General features: G+C 47.0%; 1 protein-coding gene across 3 annotated transcripts in view; it reads right to left on the bottom strand.

Annotated features, from left to right (window-relative positions):
- Positions 1-7909: 7909 nt before the first annotated feature.
- EIF4E2 (eukaryotic translation initiation factor 4E family member 2) overlaps positions 7910-24478 on the bottom strand; it is a 28474-nt gene continuing 11905 nt past the window's right edge. Inside the window, exons 4-8 of one of the 3 annotated variants that reach the window (XM_030872035.2) lie at positions 23607-23711; positions 22003-22155; positions 21767-21903; positions 14974-15052; positions 7910-9776 (exon numbers count right to left, since the gene is read on the bottom strand). In XM_030872035.2, coding sequence (XP_030727895.1) covers positions 15007-15052; positions 21767-21903; positions 22003-22155; positions 23607-23711 — 441 coding nt within the window. In that variant the 3' untranslated portion in view covers positions 7910-9776; positions 14974-15006. The other 2 variants (XM_030872138.2, XM_030871691.3) reach the window with 2 other exon arrangements.

The raw sequence follows: 24478 nt of genomic DNA on the forward strand, positions 1-24478 counted from the left end.
CTTTTTTTATCCCAGGATCCAACCAGGGTCAGTCATCTTGTCTCCTTAGGCTCCACTTGACTGTGGCAGTTTCTAGACTCTCCTTGTTTTTGACGACCTTGACAGTTTTGAGGAGTACTTGTCAGGTATATTGCAGGATACCTCTGTAGTGGAATTTGTCTGATTTTTTTCCTTAGGGTTAGACTGCGGTTCTGGGTCTTTGGGAGGAAGACCACAGGGAGAAAATGCCATTTTCATCCTATCGTATCAAGGGTACACACTATAACGTGACATACCTGTCGATGTTGACCTGGATCACCTGGCTGACGTCATGTTTATCACGCTTCTCTCCTGTAAAGGTACTCTTTTTATCCCCTTTCCATACTGTACTCTTTGGAAGGAAGTCACTATGCACAGCCTACACTTAAGAAGAAAGGAGTTATTCCATAAATTAATTGGAATTCTTCTCCACAGGGGATTTATCTATTGTCCTCCATCTATTTATTTATTAAATAATTTATTTCTATCAGTATGGATTCATGGATATTTATTTTATACTTTGGGTTATAATCCAGTAGGACTTCTTTGTTGTTCAAATTGTTTCATCTTTGGCCATTGGGAGCTCTTTCACTCGGCTCCTTTGTCCTTTTGACATACCTCCACTAATAGGAGGTTTTGCGTGTTTTTTTAAAACTACTTTCCTTCTTTCAGGCACTTCAAAATGCTCCAGATTCATCTCGCATTTTTCCTGCCCCAACCCTAGAATCGGCGATTCCTCCCAGGATTGTGGCTCTCTGTACTGAATCACGTATTTAGATGCTAAGATCTGGCTGCAAGGTGTGTTTGCTGCTACTGGTGTGTCATTGCTTCTGGTCCCTCTCAGAGGATAAAGCCAGGGAATATATATGTATATATTGACACATATCTATTTTTAGTTCTGTATCTATGTATGTGTGTATATTACAGTAAACATGATTTCCTCCTGATATTTCCTACTCTAATCCAGCACTACAGGGTTCCTTCCAGCATCTCATCTGATTTTCACAGGTTTTATTTTTATGGCAGTGATACACGCTGGATGCTGCAGGAAGGCTGCAGTAAACTGCAGTTACCCCAGTCACTTCATCTTCAGTCTTTCATCTCGACATGCCCTTTACCTGCCAGACACTTAGCTACCTGACATTGGTCTCACCCATCAAGATGAGTCGACATGCTGACAGAATGACACTTTTGAGCCCCAGCTTATGCCTGGATCCACCCTGAGGCTGCACATAATGGCAGCTAAGGACTAGGGAGTTAGGTTTGGCCCTGCTCTGGGGCCTGTTAGCATTGTGATAGTTGAGGCATCAGGCAAAGTTTGGGAAACCCATGCGGTTAGGCCTAAGATGACCCGACAGGGTCTCTTGGTCCTCTCGGTCTTGTTTAATTCATGCTCCCCCATTTCAGTACAAAGTAAATTAATAGGGACTTAAGTTAGGACAGTGATTCGTTAGAATCTTTGATGCCTGAGCCGCGACACTGGTGAGTATAGTGCAGCATTGGGGCTGAGATGAGCGGAGTTAAGAGATGACGTGGGGGCTTCCCTGGTGGCGCAGTGGTTGAGAGTCTGCCTGCTGATGCAGGGGACGCGGGTTCGTGCCCCGGTCCGGGAGGATCTCACATGCTGCGGAGCGGCTGGGCCCGTGAGCCATGGCCGCTGAGCCTGCGCGTCCGGAGCCTGTGCTCCGCAGCGGGAGAGGCCACAACGGTGACAGGCCTGCGTACTGCATTAAAAAAAAAAAAAAGAGATGACGTGGGCGAGCTTCACTACCAGCTTTGATCTTCCTCTGACATCAAAGCCCATGCGCATCTCCCCTCCTTCGTGGTTCCTTGACCTCCCTGCCCCTCTCTCTTTGCCATCATCTGGATCGCTCTCTTTCTGGAATCCTGTACCTGCAGCCCTTCCCTTCTGATCTTCTTTGACTCCTACCCCACCTGCTGTTTGGCCTCACCGAGGCCTCCAGCCCTCCCTGTTACTCTGCCGTGATTTACTTTCTTCCCTGCAGGCCTTAGGCCCGTTGGCCAATCACTCCAGTTACTGGTTGCCAGCACCCTTTGAATCATCTGCAAAACTAGAGCAACAATTTATTAATTCCCAGCGAACAAAATTCAAACGCAGTAGTCAGCAGTCTCACCCACTGCTTCAAGATGATGGCTGCCGGCAAGACCAGAGAACCCGAGGAGCACGAGCCCTTTGCTGCCTTGCATTTGCTGTAAAATGCTTTCTGTGTACTGTCAGAAGCAGTGCTGTGTGGGATACCACACAATGACTAAGGCATTCTGTAACTTTGCTTTCAGCAGAAGTTTTCCGGGCAGCCAGCATCTGGATGCCTGCTCCAAGCCAGCCCTGTTCAGAGATGAAGGAGTGGCTCCTGCTGTCACGGAACCCACACCCAGCAGGAGAGACGGACAAGGGCACTGGCATAGACCCAGGGCTGTGGGAACACAGGAAGTGCCTGTAATTCAGACAGAAGGGGGTCTGGAGGGCTCCCTGGAGGAAGTAGCATCCAAAGGGTGATAGAGGTGGGCAAAGTGTGGAGAGATGTGTAGGGGCCGCATAGAAGGAAGAAAAAGGGCATATCCGGGGCACCCCAGGAACTCAGTCTGGCCAAAATACTACCAGGGAGGGTATTAAAGAAAGAAATACAGGCAGGTCTTCAACAGTACCAGGCTTAGTAGAGTGAGCTACTACACGGGTGGATAGCAGAGGGTGTTATAGGGGGAGGTGGGAGGAACACACTGATTAGATGAGGGGAAGATGCTGTGGGGTGAGGCGAGATATCAGGTCACCAGAGGCCAGGGCATACCAGGAGGCAGGCAGGAAGGAAGAAGGACCAGTTACCTGCCCTATGTGAAGGGTCTTGGAGGCCAAAGGGACAAAGCGGGAGCCGTCAGGAGGCAGAGGGCGTGTGCAGGGTGGGGAATGGGCACACGCAAATAGGCGGCGGGATTAGTGAGCAGGGAGCCTGGCGATGGATGAGCTGGCCGGCCCTGCAGCCCGGATGGCCAGAGGGGGCACTGCGAGCCCGAGAGCAGGGAGAACAGACCTGAGGAAGAACCCCCAGGAGCCCCGTGCTCGGTGGTGCCAGGCTAGCCCAGCCACAGACGTGCTCAGCCTTTGTAGGACTCTCACCACCTTCCAGGAAGTGAGCAGGGCCCAGGGAGTGCAGAATGAGGCCAAGGCGGAGATGGGCCTCCGGGTCCTCTTGTCAGTGACAGGGGAAGATGGACTGGCCAAGGGACATCTGATTGACCCACCTGCCTTCTGGGACTCGTGAGAAGAGCCCAAGTTCAATCCGCGTTTCTCTGTGCTTTCACTTTCCTGATTGAGTGCGTGGCAGGTGAGGGGTGTCCTGAGCCCCCAGCCACACAGATGGCGGTCAGGGTGGAGATCAAGTCCCAGGACACAAAACCTCACTGTCTGTGTTTATGGGGCAGAAGGGTGGGGGCGGATTAGGTAGAACATTGGGTGTTTGCTCTCAGGGTGGGAGTATGGCTTCCCAGGCGGCTAGTGGAGGGGCTCTGATGAGACAACGGGCCTGGCGGACTAACATGGAGAGAATGATTTGGGCAGAGTGACTTTGCAGGAATATTCATGACTGTGGAAACAGGGAATGGAGATGCTGAGGACCTACATGGTGTGGTCTGGTGCGAGGCCAGCACTCGGGCTTTTTTTTTTCTTGGCCGCACCCTATGGCATGTGGGATCTTAGTTTCCCAAGCAGGAATCCAACCCGTGCCCCCTGCATTGGAAACGTGGAGTCTTAACCACTGGGCCGCCAGGGAAGCCCCACTCAGGCTTTCTTGATGTCAGAAGGGTGGTGCAGGATGAGGAAAGGATATAAAGTGTCACCTGACAAGTAAACCACTGTGCCCTCCTGCCCCCACAGGGACCGCAGGGGAAACTACCCTGCACACTTATTCTTGAGTCTCTTTGACCAGCTGGGTGGGGCCTCTCACCCCTCGGGACCACCCTGCAGCAGCAGGGGTCATTTTATAGCCAAAGGGCCCGGGTGCGCTCTGGAGACCATCATTCTTATCCATCCAAGTAACTGCAGACTGGGCGAGCCCTCCCTCCCCTGCCCTAGAAGGTTTAGGAGCTCGGGACTCAACTGACCCAAGGTCAAACCCCATCTCTGCCCTTGCATGACATGCGTGACTTTCTGCAAGTTGCTTACTGTCTTTCTGCCTGTTTCTTCATCTGTAAAATGGGGACCATAATAACCTACCCATAGGGCTGCTGTGAGACTAAGTTAACTATACACATAAAGCTATCACAGCACCTGGCACTGAGAGCGTTTAATAACTGGTACAATTTTCTACATGTGATACCGATCTCACCCAGAGGGAACACCCCCAGCATAAAGCCCACCGGTCGTCTCACGTCTGCATTTTCAAAGTCTGGGTGCACGAAGGTTACCAGCCCCACTGGACTGGGCCCACACTGACTACATTTGAACCGCAGATCCTCCGGGAGGCCTTCCTTCCTCCCTGGCCCCCCAGGACGCTAGAGCTCCATTCAGTTCTCCCACCACACTCTGCACACCTCACTTGCTGTGTTCTGGAGCTTCTCCCCTCCAGCCTGAGCTCCTCACGGGTACAGCCCCAGACTGCCTATTCATCTATCACCATAGCCGCAACACTGCCCAACCACTGCCCCCCACCCCCGCCCCGGGAGGTTAGTGTTTGTTGGATGAATATTCTGAGGACAGCAGAAGCCTCCTGTGGGCTCTGTTCTCTTGGAGCTGACACATCAGCTAGCTGTACTTCTATGAATTGTTGGAACGGAGATGGGTTACGTGTCCAAGATATTTGAGCTTGAGTCAAAATGATCTTGGAGGTGAGCTCAGTGTAACGGTCACATGGAACTAAGCTTGGGGGGATGTGACACTTAACACCAAACAGGACTGTAGCCAAGGGAAAGTGGACCCCATGCGCAGAGATATGAGATGAGAAATACCAACATTGGGGAAATCCAGGTGGCCAAAGCTCAAAGAAAAGAAACAGGCCTGGATTCGTTCCATTGCCCTTTGGCAAACCATGAAAGTCGATGCATACTCGGGATGTGGATTTGCATTCCCTGCCCATAATGCTTTTCCCATCGTGACCATCTGTGGACTAATGGAATGCCTTATTCACCAGCATGGTATTCCACATGTTACTTTTAATCGAGAAACTCATTTCACAGCAAATGAGGTGAGGCAGTGGACTTGTGACCCTATGACCCACAGGTTTACCTCCTTCACTACCTTTACATCCTTCACTACCCAGTGGCAGAAGCAGCTGGGTAAACAGGTTTGGAGTGGCCCGTGGAAGACTCAGTTACGGCGCCATGTGTCCTGAAAGGACAGAGGTGTCTTAGAGGTTGCAGTATGTGCTTGCACGAGTCTCTCCCATAACCAGAATCCACGTGCCCAGGAATCAAGGAATCGAGGTGGGAGGGGTTCCTCTCACCAGTCCCCTCAACAAGGAGGTCTGCGCCTACCAGGGGACACAGAAATGGCCCCATTGGACTGCAAGTTGCCGCTCACCTGGCTATTTTGGGCTGTTCAGGACACTGAACCAACAAGCGAATAAGGGGATTATTCTACTGCCTGGGGAGCGTCCTCAAAGGGAAACCTGGGCGCTGCTACACAGAAGGGGTAGGGAGGACTGGCCGGAAGCCAGAGAGGCCTCTAGGGCCTCTTTTAGAAATAGCAAGAACGAATGGAAAACTGTAGTAAATAAAGGCTGGATGATTAACTCAGATCTTTCAGGAATAAAGGTTTGGATCAACCATACCAAATCAAGAATCCTGACCAGCTGAGATCCTCGCTGACAGCGAAGGGAATAGACTCCGCAGTGGCAAAGGAAGTTGTAAACAAGTATCGGCTCCAGCCTCATGATAGTTACAGACTCTATACATAGTCTGGCTTGCTATGCGTAAACACACACATAATTTTCCTCTTTCCTCGTTATTTCATGCAAGTTTGGGGGAAGTTTTCCCCCTTTAGTTTCATTGTTCTAGGTTCTATTCAGACGAGCTTGTGACTGAACTGGAGCAATCAGCGTAGCCCAGAGACCCACGCTCACTGCTAAGCATTACATTTCCTGTTTGGGGAGCGGCTAAGACCGTCTTACAATTAGTTAGCTGTAAGTTGGGCAGAAACCGAGTTGCTTTTGTAATACTACTGAGGTCCAAATATGTGTAGAAGGGTATGGATGGATGCTGAGTGGCTAAAGGGGAGGACTGTACCAATGATTAAGCCCTTACCTCTGTTTCACACTCACTGTTTTTAACTGTTTTTGTGATACTGGGTATAGAACTGGACACAATTCTACTTTGCCAGCTGGCAGACCATTGGATTCCCCCAACAGGGTGCACTTCAGCGCTGGAGGAAGGAAAAGGGACGAGCTCCAGCCTCGTGGAGCTCTGCAACAGCAGCGTGTTCCCACAGCTGAAGCCAGCTGCCGCTCCCAGCAAGCTCAGCCCAGCTTCCCTCCGCCCTCAGACACCAGCACCAGGTGAGCAGCTTCCATCCTCAGAGGCACCTCCTCCTGGAGTCGCTACTGCCTTGGTTTTTTAGTGTCTCCTTTAGGTCTTTTTAACGACTGAGTCAACAATTCTACCATATTGTTAAAATAACGTGCATGTTTTCTGTCTCCACTTGGACTGTGACTGATATACACGGAAAGGAAATTTCTATATATTGAAATGAAGTCTCAAAACTAGAGTTTTAAATCTTCCATCAACAGTCACTGAGGCTCTGCATTAAGTTTCATTCTCCCGTGGTGTTTCACATGGGCACTGGTCATTGGAATGCCCCACATGTCCATTCTTGGGCTAAATAAAACATTCCAAGCTAAGGCCTGGGGTGATTTCTTACTTCCAAATCTAAACCTTCCTTTGAACCCCCTTCCACTCCAATATTCCTCATCCCGAATTTAGAAGAATTAGAATTAACAACTATTTTGATATTAAAAATGTAAATTGCTATGGCAACGATTAATGTCAATTAGAGGACAGTTTTATGATACACTTATGTCAATGATACTGCAGCGTCCGGACTATCCCACATTATTTTGTTCTGGAACGCGTTTAAAATGAAGACCCACGCACCAAAGGGCAGAAGCAGTAGTAACAAACTACCCGTGTCCCCATTTCCACTGCATTCAAGAGTCCACAACCAGGTTCTTCATGTTCTCCATTTATTACTGCAGTACACAACTGCTCTGAAAGTGCAGCACTGACTCACTCCTGTCACAGCTTCTGTGCCTCCACTGGCTAATACCTGGAAATTCATTCTTGGAGTATCGTGGACCACAAGCTTCTCTCTGGGTGGGAAATTATTGTCACTGCCAACATCACAGGGAAACACACACAGGGATAAGAGGGATAAGATATGAATAGAGGGATGTGAATAGAGGGATAAGATGAGAAGAGCCCTGGAGAGGAGTGGGGACCAGTTTCTGAGGGGTCCTGGAAACAGCCTGCCTGTGCAAAGGGGACTGTGACGCCCCACCTCCCAGCAGCAACCTGATACGTCTGCTAGGTTGGCTCTGGCGCACCTTTTTGCCTTCGTCTTTACAACTGGTGATACCGTAACCGTGTCCTATCTCAGTGTAGCAGAGGCGCATGGAGTCAAAAAGAATTGAAAAGACCTCGCAAGCTAACGTGGAAAACAGGTGGTTTGGAAAAACTGACTCTTCAATCCCCGATTTAAAGCTGTTAGGCAGACCTGGAGAGCTCTAGGTGTAAGATGCTGCCTAGCAGAAATAACTCTTGTTCTAGCCAGTATGTGTTTGATGGGAAAAAAATAACTTTTGAATACTGCAAAGAAAAAGTTGGTGGGGGAGGCATGTGCAGCTCTAGGAAACACATGTGATTAAAACATCTGAACAAATGAGATCGAAAAAAAAAAAGTAAACACAAATATGGACAATATACCATAGCACTCGGCCTGACGAAACCCTCACTCACGAACACGTTATACACATATGCACCCACACTCACACACTAATAATAGTCAGGCAGATGCCCAAAGGAGGGCAAATCCAATCATCTGCTCTCTTTGGAATTTTTATGGCAAATCTGAGTTTAGGCAAAAGTGAAGACCTCTCTGGGTCTAAACTCAGAAGGCCGCCTTTGCTCCCCATTGTAGCCAATGTTGCTCCTATATTTGTCTGAGCCCTTCACAACTGTCCGGGCACTAGAATTTATTCTTCATATTCCTGGAGTTTAAGTCACTGCTAGATCCTATCTAACTTCACCTGTAATGGAAGCACCTCCCTTTTGGCTCTACACTCCCCTGTTCTTTCAGGAAAAAACATCCCAAGACAGTGGTAATTCCAGGGTGTTCAGGAGTTGGAAAGTAGGAAGACAGTAATATAAATACAATAAGGAAATGCCTGTTACTCTCATATGATTTCTCTGAGACCAGGTGGCTAAGGCCCCCTGGCCTGCAAGGACAGGTTTTAGGAGAGGCCTTAATTTAAGGTACTGCGATCTCTGCTCACAAGAGCCAAGTAAGCCAGTGATCCTTGGAGGCTGCCGTAGGACTGGTCCTCGGTACTTATTTCAACCCTAGGTGCTCTTTGACCTCTCTGATTTCAGTCCTTCTGGAGTCAGATCACCCAGCTTCTCTGATGTGTGCCTGGTCATTTTCAGAGCCTGGCGGCAGCAGCTGCAAGGTTTCTGTCCGGGCATCCTGGATCAGCACGCATCTGCTAACACGTACACCAGGTGATGAGGACTGAAAGTAGGTTTCTCCAACCACTGCAGACAGGTAGAGCCGTGCAAAGAAAGCCATCCATCATGGTCAACTTTTCTTCAGATGCCCCAGTTTCCAGATCATAGAATTCACCATATTGTGTTAACACCTGGCAACAACCAGCTTTTGCTTCCCTTCCTCAGTCAGAGGCACGCAAGAACCCACAGAAACAGGATGGACACACAGGCCCTGCTCATATGTGGGAAACGGTTCAGAAACTGCCCTCAGCTCCTCATCCTGTACTTGGAAGCTCTATTATAACCTAGCTCCTCTGCTCTGGTTTAATTTATGAAGTCATACCTTCTAAGTCGCCTCAGTGAAACCAGTGTAGCCCACTGGATTAAACTTCTAAGTGCAGCAGTGCCTAAAAGGAAAGAGTCCCACAGGAGGGAAGACTGGAGGGCATAAGGCAGGAGACAATACAAAATCAGTAACACATTTTCCGAAAGTGGTGGGCTTGGGGGAAGAGGGGCGTGAAATAAACAAAACGTCCCAATAATTTAATGGCAGGTCTAGAAGACAGCATTTATAGCTATTCCGGGACTCTCCAACAAAAAGCTTTTCCTGGATGCACAGACATTCATAATACTGATCACGCTCAGTTGACAGCTCTGGCTTGTACACGTGGTCACGACGCCCTTTGTACAGCAGAGGAGAGCACGACAGGGTGCCCGGGAGGCATCTGGACAGCACACAGAAAAAGGAAAGGCTGAACTCCCCCAACAGAACCCCATTAAAAAAAAAGTTTGTCTATTACAAAGTCACGTTTTCCATTTTTTCCGCTTTATAAAGTCAGCGATGCTGGAGGGTGTCTAGCGGAATCCGTCCTCCAGGAATGAGTGCAAAAGGGGAGCACGAGGCTCAGGGACGTCCCCTCAGTGAGCAGATGGAAGGGCCAGCCGGAGACCTCCCATCCGTTTCAGACAAACACACACATACAGAAAAGGATTATTGCCAGCTTGTGTACTTTCACAATGTGATTTTTGTATTTCGAAAGCTTGAATTGTCCCTGAAAGAAAAAAAATGGGAGAAAAGAGAGCATTCAATACACAGGTCATCTCTAGGCAACACACACACACACACACACACACACACACACACACACACACACACACACACACACACACACACACACACACACACACACACACACACACACGGGGAAACCTGGCCTCGGCAGCTCTCGGGCCCTCCTGACACCCCAGGACCTTCCTTCCTTGCTCATCTAATGCCAACACAGCAACCTGCCTCCCGAGTCCCTTCAGCCACTTGGACTCAACTGGTTGCAATTACAAGAGGTCAGAAACAACCCAAACGCGTGTGAACAGGGGACTAAAAATTAATAGGGGACTAAATATTAAAGGGATACTGTGCAGCTTAACAAAAATGAAAGGAAAAGAAACTCTCTACTAATACAGAAAGATCGCCAAGAGAAACTGAAAACGTTAAGGTGCAGAACAGTGTGTGGACTTGATATGCTGCCTCCTGTGTGAGTGAGGAAATAAGGCTCATATCTGCCTCAAGGAAGTCATACGTAATAAAACGCTGTTACCTGGGGCAGTGTGGTGGCAGGGGAAGGGACACTGGAAGCTGGGCAGATGGAGAAAGAGTGGGACGCAAACCTTTTTCTCTCTTACACACAAACACACACTCACGCACATGCATTTTTTAAAAAAAATTGAACGACAGACTGTATTACATATTCAAAAAAATCAACCAACCAACCAAAAATCCCTTGGTTCAAAACTTATAGCTGCTTATGAAAGGATATTCTAAGAGGTGAAACCTGAGTACACTTTACTTTAGAAACTTAGCACGTGCACACACGCGTGCGTGTGCGTGTGTGTGTGTGTAACAGATCTTGTGATGTCTTCTTAGTTGCCTCCTACTGGATGCAGACAGGTTTGGCCGCCCACTAGTACCTCTCCTGTTGCAGCCTAGTAATCCAACAACACCTTGGCAGTTCGCGTCGCCACTTTAATCCCCAGATCTCAGGGCTGGAAGGGGCTTTAGAGGTCACTGCATCTACTGCTCTGGCCCAGCGCTTCAGACTTAAACTCGTCTGAAATTTTGAGACAGAAAAATTCTCATTAACCTGATTTTGGAATGATTTCTTCCATTTAATTTTAATGGAACATTCTAGAAGCTTTGGTTTTAACTGACCTGTCTTAAAATTGCTACAATTGATTGGGTATCTGGCAATTGGTCCAGAATGAATTAATACTGACGAAGGAATATGCTCAGCCCAGCCAAACAGCAGTTTTCTCCTGCTGCTGGCTAACAGATTCTCCTCCACGATGGTGGCAGGCTGACAGTAACTCACAGCCCTCACTACACAGACAATAACTGCAGACAAGCACACTGAGAGGGAAACTGGATGGAGCTGGCGTGGGTGAACTCTGGCTGGGAAGAAACTGATGTTATCTCAAAAGCCCACTGGTATTTTTTGTAACTGACATACATGACCATGCAGCTCAATGATCAATGCTATTGAGAATTTCAATGATTTCCATCTAAGGAGTTGAAGACTGAACACAAAGAGAACTTAGTGGGGTAATCATCTTTTTAAAGGGCCTTTCAAAAGGGCAGACCCCACTGAGGGGCCGCAAGAAGCTAACAAAGAATAAGAATGCATCTGATCATAAGACAGAGAAAAGCAGGCGTTAACTGAGGTGTGCTATTTGAGTCCCCTTAGGGACGCTGTGCTGTGACAGTCTGCACAACGGAGGACACCTCTAATAACAAAGAGTGGTCAGGAAGAAGGATTTGCTGCTTCCTTCTTCCCCTTTGATGCCATCTCTGTCCCTACAGATCAATTGGATCACAAAAGTCAACCAGAAGGGAGACTAGAAAGCCAGGGGTGCGGGAAGGTAGAGTCAGAGAATCTTCTGACTGTGGGAGAATTATCTGTCTTATCTGGAGTAAGAGAGATGGCAGGCAAATATCTGGACTCAGCCCCTTCTGCTGTTTAGTGATGTAAAGAAGAGAATCTTTAGGATTAATCATCACCATACGCAGGCCACCTACGTTCTGGAGAACTCCTGCACTGTGCTGGGGCTGGGCCAGAACAAACCCTCCCGGTGGCAGGTAAGCTGAAGGGCTCTATAGCACCTTCCCACTAAGATACGTAATATTGATTCTAATTCTGTTGCCACAGATCTCTTCATAGTCAGAAATCTCTAAGAAGTCAGAATCATTCTAAGGTTTATTTGTAAAATGGAAATGGGGAGTGACAGAGGAACAGAGCCAGGAGAATCCAGCTGAGTTTTTCCAAAAAGAGTCTGATATAAAGAAAAACAAAGAGCAATGAGGGTGGGCAACAGGCTCCTGACAATGACAGGCTGAAGCAGGCGGGTGGCAGCTGGCGGCTCAGGTCCAGCCTTTCTAAAAAAAAAAAAAAGTGGGTTGAGAAGAGCTTGGTGCCAAATTTAGTCTGAGGAATGTGTTCACCTCAAGCCAGCTGGGAACTAATCCTCAGTTATGTCCCTCACCCCAGGCTGCAGGGCACAGAGAGATTAGGAGAAAGAGAGAAGGCAGACAGGAAGTGGCAGAGGCCACAATCAATTTTTCTTTTTTTTTTTTTTCTTTTTAAAAGATGGGCTTCTCTTCTTTTAAAAGCAAACTAAAATTTAGACAATCTAGACTGAGCTCCGGAAAGCTAGACCCTCCAAGCACCTAGCAATGTGCAGACTATTGGGAAGGTTTTTGGGTTTGGGTTTGTTCAATGGCTTTCAATGATATAACAGATCGTTTAGAAGGAAATGATAACATCTTTACATCACGGTCTTCAGGGAATCATTCTCTGGCTATCCAGCTGTCCGGCCCAGGCCAGCTCTGGCTTCCTCCTCTCTCCCTCCCTGCAAAGCAAACAAAATTGCAAACCCCCTAGGTTTACTAGGGCAAACTTCAATCTCTCATCTCTACCGAGTGACCACACCAAGTTCATTCTCCATCAAGAGAGATCACTGCTTCTGTGCATGTCAGCCTAGACATGCAGGGACCCAGAATCTACCCCTCTCCCCAACCGCCCCAAACCAGCAGCTAACTGGGACTTCTACCGAAGCCATGGTTAAAAGGGCAATGTTTATTTGTAATGGTAATAGAGGTCAAATGACATACTCCTAAAATATTAGCAGCCACATGTAACGTCACAAAACATCAGATAAATTGAGGAAAAGTATTTGTGGTTCAAGAATGATTTAAATAGCAGTTTTTAATTTCTTCATAGATAGTGATCTACTTGGAAGGGAGGAGAGGGAGGGAGGACAAGAAGGCTAAAGTTTGGGGCCTCTAAAACGGCAGCTCAAACCACCACAAGCTGGGTATGCGCATCTCCTTGGAACACCCCTTTTACCGCTTACAAGGTTAAATCAATAAAGGTGAAATATGAAGTCTTTCTCAAGTCTGTTAGGACAATGAAGTGAGTTGGGTTTTTTGTTTAGACTCTAATACTCCTCTCATTCTCCCAAGTCTGTGCTTCAAGGAGAACACCTAACCCATGAACGCTCCCTTCAATCTGCCCTATAAAAAAGATATTGGGCGGGGGGGGGGGGCAACAAAAAGAACGAAGAGACTACAAAACAGCAATTATGCAACTTACGCAACTATATGACTTTTCAAAGCAATTCAAAGATCTTTTCCTGGGGAGTTTAGTGTTAGCTGAGAGGAGAGGGAATAATTTTACGTCTTCCATTCTGTCTATTCCAGTTTCATTTTAAAGCTTTTTTTTTTTATGGAACCTAAGATGCTGTTGAATTTTAAAGGCACCACCATTAAGAGGTAAATGCTGCCAATTAAACTACGACAAAAACCTTTCTTATCACATTCACTGTAAGCACCCCAATTTTAGGGACATTAAAAGCAAAAGAAAAGGAACCTTAGAATTAACTATGGTAGTGCTGTTACAACATGTCCACTATAGCACCAGAGGCCTCTGGGAATGTAACTGGTTTATTTTGAGTATCTGCTGCTTTCCAGCCTACACATCAATGTATCAGTATTAGAGCTGATACATGGTTTTCATCCATCTCAGAATTCTATATTGACTATACAGAGAAACTCTTTAAATTGCAATTTTGAAAATCTAATGTTATCATCTAGAAGCTGAATTTATAATAAAGGAATTAAACTATTGAAAAAACAGATATGAGTGGCATGAGTGTATAGGAATTCTGGGCCTGTTTATTACTCAGAGCCCTGGCCACCCGCTTCTGTCCCTCACAGTGTCATGCCATCTCTTTAGCTCATTTGAGGAATGTAGGTCTCCTATTCCTTAAAAAGCCTCCCTTCCTTCCCGGGAGAGGGGAGTTCTGAAGCAGCTACTACAGCTGACATGTTCTTTTCCATTTTAGAAATTCTCCATTTCTTAGGGATGGGTTTGGGGCGGGGACAGTTACTGTCCAGGAATGTGCTCTCGGGTCGGGCACGTGGAGATACCGTCCTTTTATCCATTCCTCTCATCCAGAGTAAATTTACCCAATTCAACTCCTTCTGCTAAAGATACACACATGGACTTGGAACTCCCTTAACTGAAATACAAATATTCTTAAAGTGAATGCTTCAGTTGACCCAGCCTTCGATATCCCAGGGTCTCTCTCTGCCAGCAAACACGTGGTGGTCTAGCCACAATACAACCTGGAACCGTGCCTCCTACACAGCCCTGACATCTACCCCCAGTTCACTTTAACCGCTGAAACTCAGAAGTTCCATCACTTGTTTCCTCACAACTGACAAATACCACCAGCAAACGAGACATACCTCTCACCTAACCCATACTGTGGCCTGTGGAACTGTCCTATTAGTCACAGGACACTGTCAGACGGCTTAAAAATGGCCACGTCCAGGCAAAAGAAAATGGATCTCTGGGCCATTTCTAATCATGGAATGTTGGCATCCAAAGACACCAGAGACATGTCAGTCCGTGGAAACTCATTTTCCAAATCAGAAAACAGAAGTGTAGCGAGGCTCATCGACCTGCCCAGGGCTTCACCAGGAGACATGTGACCCAGGCAGGATAAGTCAGTGGCTTTGGACTCAGCGGTTTCCTCTGAGACTGTGGCATCAGTCCATGAGGAGGAGCTGAAGCAGGCTCAATGCTGGCAGAGGCAAGCCTGGGGACAAGTGGGGAGAGGGCATTCCCTTGGGAAGAGGGTCCTACGGTTGAGAGGTATGTCACAAGGTTACAGAGAAGGTAGACAAGGCCCTACCCTGAGTGTGAGAGACAGAGGGGGAGCGTCCGATCAGCGGCCGCTGCTGTTCACCAGGCCATGAAACTCCTCCCAGGCCCTGGCAAACCAGAGACAAAAAACACAATAGTACATTCAGATCAAAGGCTTTTTAACAAAGAGAGAACAGACAAGATAAACCCACACCCCATTTCAGATACCCTCAAGGTCAAGTGGAGCCCACCGATACCTGGAAGCACAGCAGTGAGGTTCCCCTCCTAGAGTTTCCTCTTAGCTTAGCGGGGTGGCCGGCACCTTTCAGGGGCAGCTGGCTCGTCTCCTGGCTAAGTCTGGCCCTTACTACTCCCTAGAGGATTTGCACGTTCTTCTAGCCACTCCTTCAACAAGTCTACAGGGGAGACCAGTGAGGTCAGAGCTAAGCTCACCCACCATGGGAGACACCTCCAATTCACTGAGGCGAAGGGCAGCCGTGCTTTCTGCCTTGGGGACGTGAGGACAGGTGGCAGAAACTATCTTTCTTCATCAGGCCTCACCCTGACGGTAAAGGCAGGTACCCAACAGCATTACAGTGTCCAAAGACGCAATGAGGAAATTACACCACTTCATCTGCTTTCGTATTTCCAACCTTCTGACCCTTCTAAACTCAGACCCAAATTCTTATCAGGTTACGTGTTTCTGATAATACCCAAGTAACTATTATCTTAAAATTAAGTTGTATTATGTCACAGCAGCTCAAAATTTCCAAGGGCCAATGCTCAACACAACTTTAATGCTTATTAACTTAATTTAGAAATTGGAGTTAGAAAGGGATAAGAAATGTGACTGAGGGTAGAGTCTCTTGGAATGATGCTCCACAAAGACCAGGGCCTTGGTGACTGCTGGCCAAAAACCAGGAGAAAGCTAGATGCCCTGTGTATCTGGAAGCCCTAACGCACCTCAAGTTTTCTGAGAGGAGCTTATGTCCTTCCTGTTTGCCTTAACCATTTTTCAGCCACTTAGGGACAAAGTGTCAGGTAACTTCCCTGGGAATTAGATATAAAATGGGTAATTTGGTGCCTTTAAATCTAAAACTCCTTACTGTCAATTATTCCATTCTTGGTTTAAAGGGGTGATATACCCATGGTGACAACATATAGGGTTTAATGTGCTAAATTATTAGCTCACTGCAGGTTTAATATTATGACCACTAAAATATATTTTATCAGTAGGTCTCCTACAGATAGCTTTTCTTTTTTTAAATAGGAAGGGATTAAATACAGAGACCTGGCACAACAAATTCATTCTTCCAGGCAATATTCACATCAGTTTCATTAGTATTTCCCTCTTGTAAACAGCAGCATTTATAAGTTAATGATGTATCTCTCAGAATAAGAGATTGATCTGAAGTTAATGGTTTCTTCAGAGAGAGTACTGCCAAAATACTGATACAGGTACGTTAACTGAAGGAAAATGGAAGAGCACCCAATAAGCATGCCAGTCTTTATCAATTCACAAACTCAGTTTCCACAGAAAGACATCTGCTTCACAGCTCCTTCTGGAGAGATGGTAACGTGATGAACTTTGAGAGTCCACGAGTGATGTCAGAAGGTCATTTCACTCTTCACAAATGGAGATAAGGAGAAAGCAAACTCTGACGCTTGGGCAACGACCCAGGAAACCCCTCTCTTGCTCTAAAGGTGAGACTTAAATTCTATTTAAGCAATTTAGGTGTCAACAAGAAATTACAAGGCTGTGTTGAAGCTTCACCTCATTTATCCTTTTGTTTCCAGAAAGCCCTACACTAGTCCAAACAGAAGTTCTGTGTCAAGAACCTTCAGAAATGGGGATGTCAGAGTCCCCTCTAATCCAGTTTAGTATTAAACTGCCCTCCCATTTTCTTCAGCAGTATTTTCTTCATATGTAAAAACTTCAACATGAAGAATGTGGGCAAAGAAGTTTCCTCATATGGATTCAGTGGAGATAAGATAGCTGGTCAGAGTCACTGGTACAATCGCTGGTTCTCACAGGCCAATGCTTGACTAAGAGGCAAATCAAACGCCTAAAACTAGGTGCGAATGTTCTAGCTATTTTCCATCAGGCATATTAGTAATATTAAAACTTGTTTCTTTTAAAGGTAAAGAAAGAACAAGTTAAATGTTAAAACTGTCATGTAAATTGAATTTCTTAAAAAAATATTCTTTTTTAAATTACCATGAGATTAATATAGCCTACAGGGCATTCTAAACAGATTCAAATGACAGGATAACCATGAGTCCTTTAAAGACCACCTTTTGCCAGCTCACTTACCAGAAAGCAAACTCTGAGAGCAGAGATCTCATTTCTGTGTAACTCTGTACTTGCCCCTACTCTGGCCCAAATCTCAGTTCACAGCCTTGCACTCAGCTGGCCCTCATACTCATGGACGAACTTGGCCTCCTGCTAGTCTGGGCTTTACCTTGAACATCAGCATGGGGGAACATTTCACAAATGCAAAGTCCAGCAATTATGCTGGTATGACCCAGTGCCACCTGGCTATGATTTAGCCATGGCAAGAGAAGGGATGGTTGGTTCTTGCCTACGAAGTTCAATGTTTAAATACAATGAAATCTAGATGTGGTGAAGTCCCCGTGATTCGACCCGTTTCTCCTCTAGAATAAATGAATAAAGAGAAGTCACCTACCCTCAGCTCTCTCTGCAGAGGGGCCTGGTCAGTCTTCCCAACACTGTGGCCCACTGAGTGCAGCTGGCCCTGTCTTCCCTCTCCCATTCCAGGCCAGAGGCACGAAGGGACTCAAGAGACTACTCCAAAGAGGAATTTCCTCACAAGAGGCACTGCTGCTCTATATGGCTCTGCGCCCCAAGTCTTATCCTGTGGTCCCGTGATGCTGGGTCGCAAGTCTGGCTGTGTTATGAGATTGTCCTCAAAGTGGCAGATACAGTGAATCATTTGATGCCTGCAAGGACCCAAATCTCTGTAATCTCAGCTATGACTGGCCTCATTAGAAAGAGCCACACCCCTGAGCTAACACTCAACTGAACCAGTTTCACAGTGGGACCCACGCACCCTTAAGGGGCTAACTGTTGGCAATAAGCAAGGGTACGAGGCAGTAGGCAGCATCCCCTCTGCAGCAAAGCAGCTCGTCACGCCCTGTGCGCAGCATCAGCCTCTCGGGAGTGCAGCAGGAAAAGGCCACAAGCAGTGTGATCAGGGGAAGCCTGGGAAAACCAGATAGTTGAAAAAGGACACCGGAGACTGGACTGAAACAGAGCAAGGTGGAGGTACGCTTGACTGAGAAATCTAAGCCACCCCTAAAAAATTCCCCTCACCATTTCCAGGAGCCCTAATCTCCAGAGCAGCTGGGAGAGAACTGCGGCTCTTTCCTCATTTCCCCGGAATTCTCAAGTCCAAGCAGCTCCAGTTCCTTGGCTCAAACAGAGCCACACCTGTGGGAGAGCCACAAGGAGCAGAGCAAAGCAGAACAGTTCCGGTTTCTGCTCAGATGTGGCAAGGATCACAGGGGTCTCACGGTCAGTTTGGTGCTTTCTCATCAACTCTTACTTTGGAAGGTGACATCAAGCTCATCCCCTGGACCAGTTACATTAGCTGAAATTAAGGTCAATACATGTAACATTACAGTGGAAGGCAAGAGGGAAAGGGCCATAGAAGGTAATGCTTTGACAAACGCTGAAAACAGAGAGAACAGGCGTTTCCATACATCAGCAAGTCTCCATCTTCTAGGTCCTTCACCCAGTTTGGGGTACATAACAGAAAAAAGCAACGACACGAACACCTCCAGGATGCTGAGCCCAAGGCGCTCTAGTCCCAGTGTGTGTTCTGTGGGATCCCAGGTCACGTGGAGCCCGATGGTCAGTGAGGATGGTATAGCTCAGGGCGCTGCTGCCATAATGGAAGCGCACAGCCACTCTGGCAAACTCCACGTTACGCCCACAGCCACCTTCACAGGCGCGATCAGGCAACCTGGCCTAGTGCGGGCAAGTGTTTCACTTCTGGTTTTGGTGGTAGCTCCTCAGAAAGCCTAAAGTAACGTAAGGCTTGCTGAAATTCTACATGCAGGTTAGGGGCCTGAAGGCCGAGCTGTAGCACATACATGCCAAGCCACAAAGCACATGAGGGGCTGGTATGTGCTATGTGTGGTCAGATGCCCTAAGGAGCACACTCAAGCAGGACAAAGACATCTCCCCACCCCAGGTCCTGATGCACAACAACCCTGGGGACTGGGAGGAAGGGAAGGGCTAGAACCTTGAGACCGTGCAAGCAGGGCGAGCTCAAAGAGGAAGATGATCTGGCTCTAAGGTGACAGCAGAAGGGAGAAGGCTGGCAAAGAGCTTGTGGCTTGGGCGGCTTTAGCACAGTGAGTAAACCTCATTAACACAAAGCAAGGAAGCTCTATACGTACAGCCGCACACAGACGGAAGCAGGGCTTTACCTCCAAGCAAGAGATTTCTTTGAAGTAAGACATACAAAGTCAGCAAAGCAAAGGCCAAGGATCCCCCTTTCCAACCGTACGGACTTTCAAGCTGAATTCTAAGTCAGAAATCACTCTGTTCTGGTCATCGGCATGACTAGATGGAAACTAAAATTCAAATACCAAAAAAATGGGGTCTCATTTTGAGAGCTAGATATCACCTCATTATGTCGGACCTCAGCAGAACTGGAACAAAATACCATGTGACGTTATACAATGGGCTTATGGAAATGAGGCTGCGTTCCCCGGATGGCCCTCCGCGGAGAAGTCTGTGCCATTCCTTAATATGGTGACAGTCAGTCTGAAAGGCCACTTCTTTGATGCACCATAAAGAGCAAGAGCATGAGACAAGCTAGTTTAGCACCATTTATTAAGTGATCTCAGCTGTTGTTGTAGCTGCTGCGTGTCAGCCTGTTCTTAAAACATAAAATGCTCTTCCGGTTCCTCTTGTCCGGGACAGAAGGGTCTTCCAGGTAGCGCGCCAACAGAGCAAGAGACTCCGACGATGCCAGCTTCAGTGACGGTGCCATCCAGAGAGGGAGAGGGTCACGGCACATTCAACCGCGGCTTCCAGAGGTTTTGAAAAAGGAGCCTTTGGGGGCCCAGCCTGCCTGGCATTCTAGTGAAAGTGCAAAATGTTGGCACATTGGGAGAGAAAGAGAGGGAGACGCGAGGAAAAGTAGCATCTAGGTATCAAGGAGGGCTTTCTGGTCCCTGCAGCTGCAGGGCTGGAGTACTAGGCAGGCCTCTGGATAAGGCAGCAAGCAGCAGGCTAAGGCAATAAGCCCCAAGGCTCTCCTAGACTCTAAGGACTTGTACGTGTTTCTACAAAAGTCAGGAAGAACTGCTTCAGGGTATTAGAGCGGGAGAACAGTGGAGAGGGGAGAGCTGAAAAATACCTCTTTCCCTTTCCTATCCAGGTGAAAAGGTTGCTTCTGGGGGGGATGGGGGTGGGGAGCATTTGGGAACCTTGAATGTAAGAGTCCTAGAAAAGGTAGGTGTGGGTCTCTCCAGCCTAGACTGAGTCTGGCTGGAGGGCAGAAACTACCTGTATTCCAGAACAAAGAATAGGAAAAATCTGCCTAGAGAAAAACAATGCTGACCCGGGGACTGGAGGCAAGCAATCAGGGTCATGGCTAGCTAATAACTGTTGGTGGCGACAATGAGCCACACCCAGCCATGCGATACAGACCACCTCCTATGGCAGCATTCCCAATTAAAAACTGGCGCTTAGCTAGTTTAAGCCAGTTCCACCCACAATACGATCTGTAAATTCAGGGGAAAAAGATTCCCAAATGGTCTGCCTGCTGAACACCATGGCTGGGCTCATTACTAGTAATGTTTTTAATAAGCAGGATGATGATATTATTACTAATGATGATGATGAGAGTAATAATACTTGGCCCTGTAAGAGCATTCTCCATCTGAGGACCTTCAATTACAAAGATTAAATCAGCCTCGAACAACCCTGTTGGGTAAAGCGTTATTATCCATTTTACCGATGGGGAAACTGAAGCAGAGTGGCAGAGAGACTTTTCAAAGGCACACACTGATATTAGAGTCAAAGGAGAGAACTAAACCTCCAAGTCCTGACTCCTAGTTGGCTCGCTCTCCCTCCAGTTGTGAGGAAAATCTAACAGCCACTCCCCACAACGTTTTCATAATAACCTGGATTTATTTATGACATTCAATCACTGAAGGAGCAACCCTAGCCAGTGATTCTCATTTGTGGACGTCCAGCTCCACTTCCTTGAGTCTTAGGTAGACTGCAAAGCTAATTTCCTCTTTGGCATCCATGCTCCCCTTAGATTCTACTCCCACAAACACGCTACTCTGCTTCCTCTACGAGTTCAGCTCTACACACAAGGAAATGGAGTCATCACTCCTGATACGAAGTCGATTTCCCAGGACAAAGAAAACAGACTGAAGCTAACAGGTTAAAAAGACATGCAAAAGTGGAGTGAGGGGCAGACAGGGAGGAGGGCCTTACTGTTCAGTGAAATTATCTTAAAAATCAGCAAGAAAAAGAAGAGCACTTTGTCTTTCATTCTACGACAGTGGTTAGTGCATGAAAGACAAGACAGCCTGTGTGAATAAAGCAAGCCCAGGCAGTGCAACTGGGATTCTGCAGAAGGGCTCTCTCTCATGAAAAGCACCCCACAGTGTAGGTGGACAGGGAACCTTGCCAGCAAAGAACTGCTACAGGTGGCCAGAAGCACTAGGGGAAGACTGGTCTGTCCCTTCTCCTGAAGTCAGTCTCTGTACGACCACATTCCTCTGGGCCCAACTAAGGACCTACTTTTGCTAAACTTAGGGACACGCCCCCCGCAAGCCCCCACAACACATACTTGATGCTGTCGGTGTGGGTTTTGTACTCCATAATGGTGTTGGGAGGTAGGTTAAGCACTCGCCGAAGCGTATCCCGGATGCGGGCTGTGGTGGCTTGGTCGCTGGCAGTCTTATTCCATATTGAAATAATGTCCTCCTACAGGAGGAACGACAGAAGGAATCATCAAAGCAAATCGGAGGCAGTGAGAAGAGTAAAGGCAACATGAGGAGCAGACCTGCCCGTGGGGTGGCTTACCTGAAACCGGACAGAGACCACAGCCCCACAGATCTCCTCCCCAACCATGAACTGTTCCCCCAACATGGCCAGGATGAGATTCTCCCAGCAACGGGATGCCAAGCCCTTCCGCAGCCGAATAATCCACTTGCCACCATTTTTATTTGCATCATCCTGTGAAAAGAGAGAAAGCATTTAAAGTTAAAATATGGTTTCACAGCTCTTTTGCTTTAGGGCCAACGATCCCTTGATCACTAAGAAGTCTTGTTGCTTCCCAATTACTCAACTCTATAGGAAAAAATGGCCAAACGGACCCTTTAAAAATAATCCTCTCTTGGGAATTCCCTGGCGGTCCAGTGGTTAGGGCTTGGCACTTTCACTGCCGGGGCCCCAGGTTTGATCCCTGGTGGGGGAACTAAGATCCCGCAAGCCGCGGCGTAGCCAAAATGATAATATACGCCAAAATGATAATAATAATCATCATCATCCTTTTTCGGAACTACATCAAAATGAAATGTCAGATTTCAAACAGATTTCCTTACTTCATTCGCTAGAAGTTTATCAAGAGTTACCATGTCCCAAATACAGACGTGAAGCCACAGTCTCTACCTAGATCCAGTCTAGTGAAGAAGATAGACAAGAAAATTAATTCCAGCAGTACAGTTTGACAAGTACTGCTGTAACAGAGATATGCATAGGAAGTTCAGAAAGAACATGACAGAAACACCCAAGAAGAGGAAACCATTTAAGCCGGGTCTTGGGGGACACTGGAGTTAGCCAGGTAAAGCAGGTGAAGCGCTCTGCCGGCATTGGGAAGAACACGGCAGTGTGCAAACTCTGATTGTGAGACAGAGACGCAAAGAGGAAGGTCTAGCTACAGTGAAGGGAGGACTTAGAGATGATGGGTGACAAGTCCTGAAAGGTAATTAGGTGCAAGATCGTGTGTGCGATGGAGAGCTGCATAAGATTTTTAACTGGGGTATGTGTGGGTGATCCCGTTTGTCTTCTAGAAAAACACTCTGGCATCGGAATAGAGAAGATGGGTTACAGCAAAGAGATCATAGAGCTCAGCTCTGGGTCTCCAGTTGCTGCCCATAAGCTTATTTTTACTCACTTCAATCATATGTACCCTATGGTAATATATTACACACACACAAAACCAGTTCTATGGGAAGAGTAATTTTTAAAAATCCTTTAATGTTGTTATAATACCATTTTAGTGATAAAACAATCTTTGAAAACCATCCACACAGACAAACAATGGAATCAGTGCCTTTTCCTAGAGGTCCCATTTCCAACGGGCCAAATAGTGACACAGCTTTCAGAGAAGACTTTAAAATACTTCTTTAGAATTAAAATAAATTTTTAAAAATTTTTTGGCAGCACCGTAAGGCATGCAGGATCTTTGTTGCCCGACCAGGGATCGAACCTGCACCCCCTGCAGTGGAAGCGCACAGTCTTAACCACTGGACTGCCAGGGAAGTCCCGAGAAAACTATAAACTACTTTTAATTTTGACATGGCTTTAAAAAAAAATTTAAAAATTAAAAAAAAAACAAACCAAACAAAAAACCCCTAAAATAAAAAACTTGCTCAGAAAAGCAGTCTGAGGCTTTCAGTCCTCACCTCCCACATGGGTTTAATTCCTTCTTTGAAGAGATGGAAGTCACTGTGGCCTGTCAGGTCCCCGGGACGTACCATGTGGCTGTAAAACCTCCAGAACTGCTCCACCTGCAGTGAGAAGACAGCAGAGTGAAAAGATGTTTCTTGTGCTTCTTTGAATGAATGTGAGATTTATTTAAGAGAAGAGCATAAACGTGGAAGACACTCTGCTAGAGGCTCTAATTTCTGGAGGTTAGGTTTTCATTTGGGGGACTGTGTGGGAAGGAAGGCATGTTAGAGGAAAGCATACTGTATATTTTGATAAAAGAATAATGTAATATTGTTGATACAAGAATAAACTCTTTAGGTGAGAAATGCCAGCCTCAGCTAGGAGCCTTAGTTGGTCAATGTCAATACATACTCTCCTGCAGAAATCACAGGATAATCATCACATGGTGTAAGAGGACCTTGTTTTTACACAATAAAAACCACTTAAGTCTTGAGACAGATTAAATGCCACATAACCTCAGCCTGAATGTATTTCTTTAGAACCAAATCACTTAAAAAAAAAAAACAGTATTATTAACTGTGTGAGTTAACTAGTCATTGTGCTGTACATTACATGCTCATGACATATTTATAACTGCACTTTTTTTTTTTTTTTTTTGCGGTACGAGGGCCTCTCACTGCTGTGGCCTCTCCCGTTGTGGAGCACAGGCTCCGGACGCGCAGGCTCAGCGGCCACGGCTCACGGGCCCAGACGCTCCGCGGCACGTGGGATCTTCCCGGACCGGGGCATGAACCCGCGTCCCCTGCATCGACAGGCGGACTCTCAACCACTGTGCCACCAGGGAAGCCCTGTAACTGCACTTCTTTTTTTTTTTTTTTTTTTTCAT

The sequence above is a fragment of the Globicephala melas genome, chromosome 7 (assembly GCF_963455315.2).
Source record: "Globicephala melas chromosome 7, mGloMel1.2, whole genome shotgun sequence".
Taxonomy (NCBI): domain Eukaryota; kingdom Metazoa; phylum Chordata; class Mammalia; order Artiodactyla; family Delphinidae; genus Globicephala; species Globicephala melas.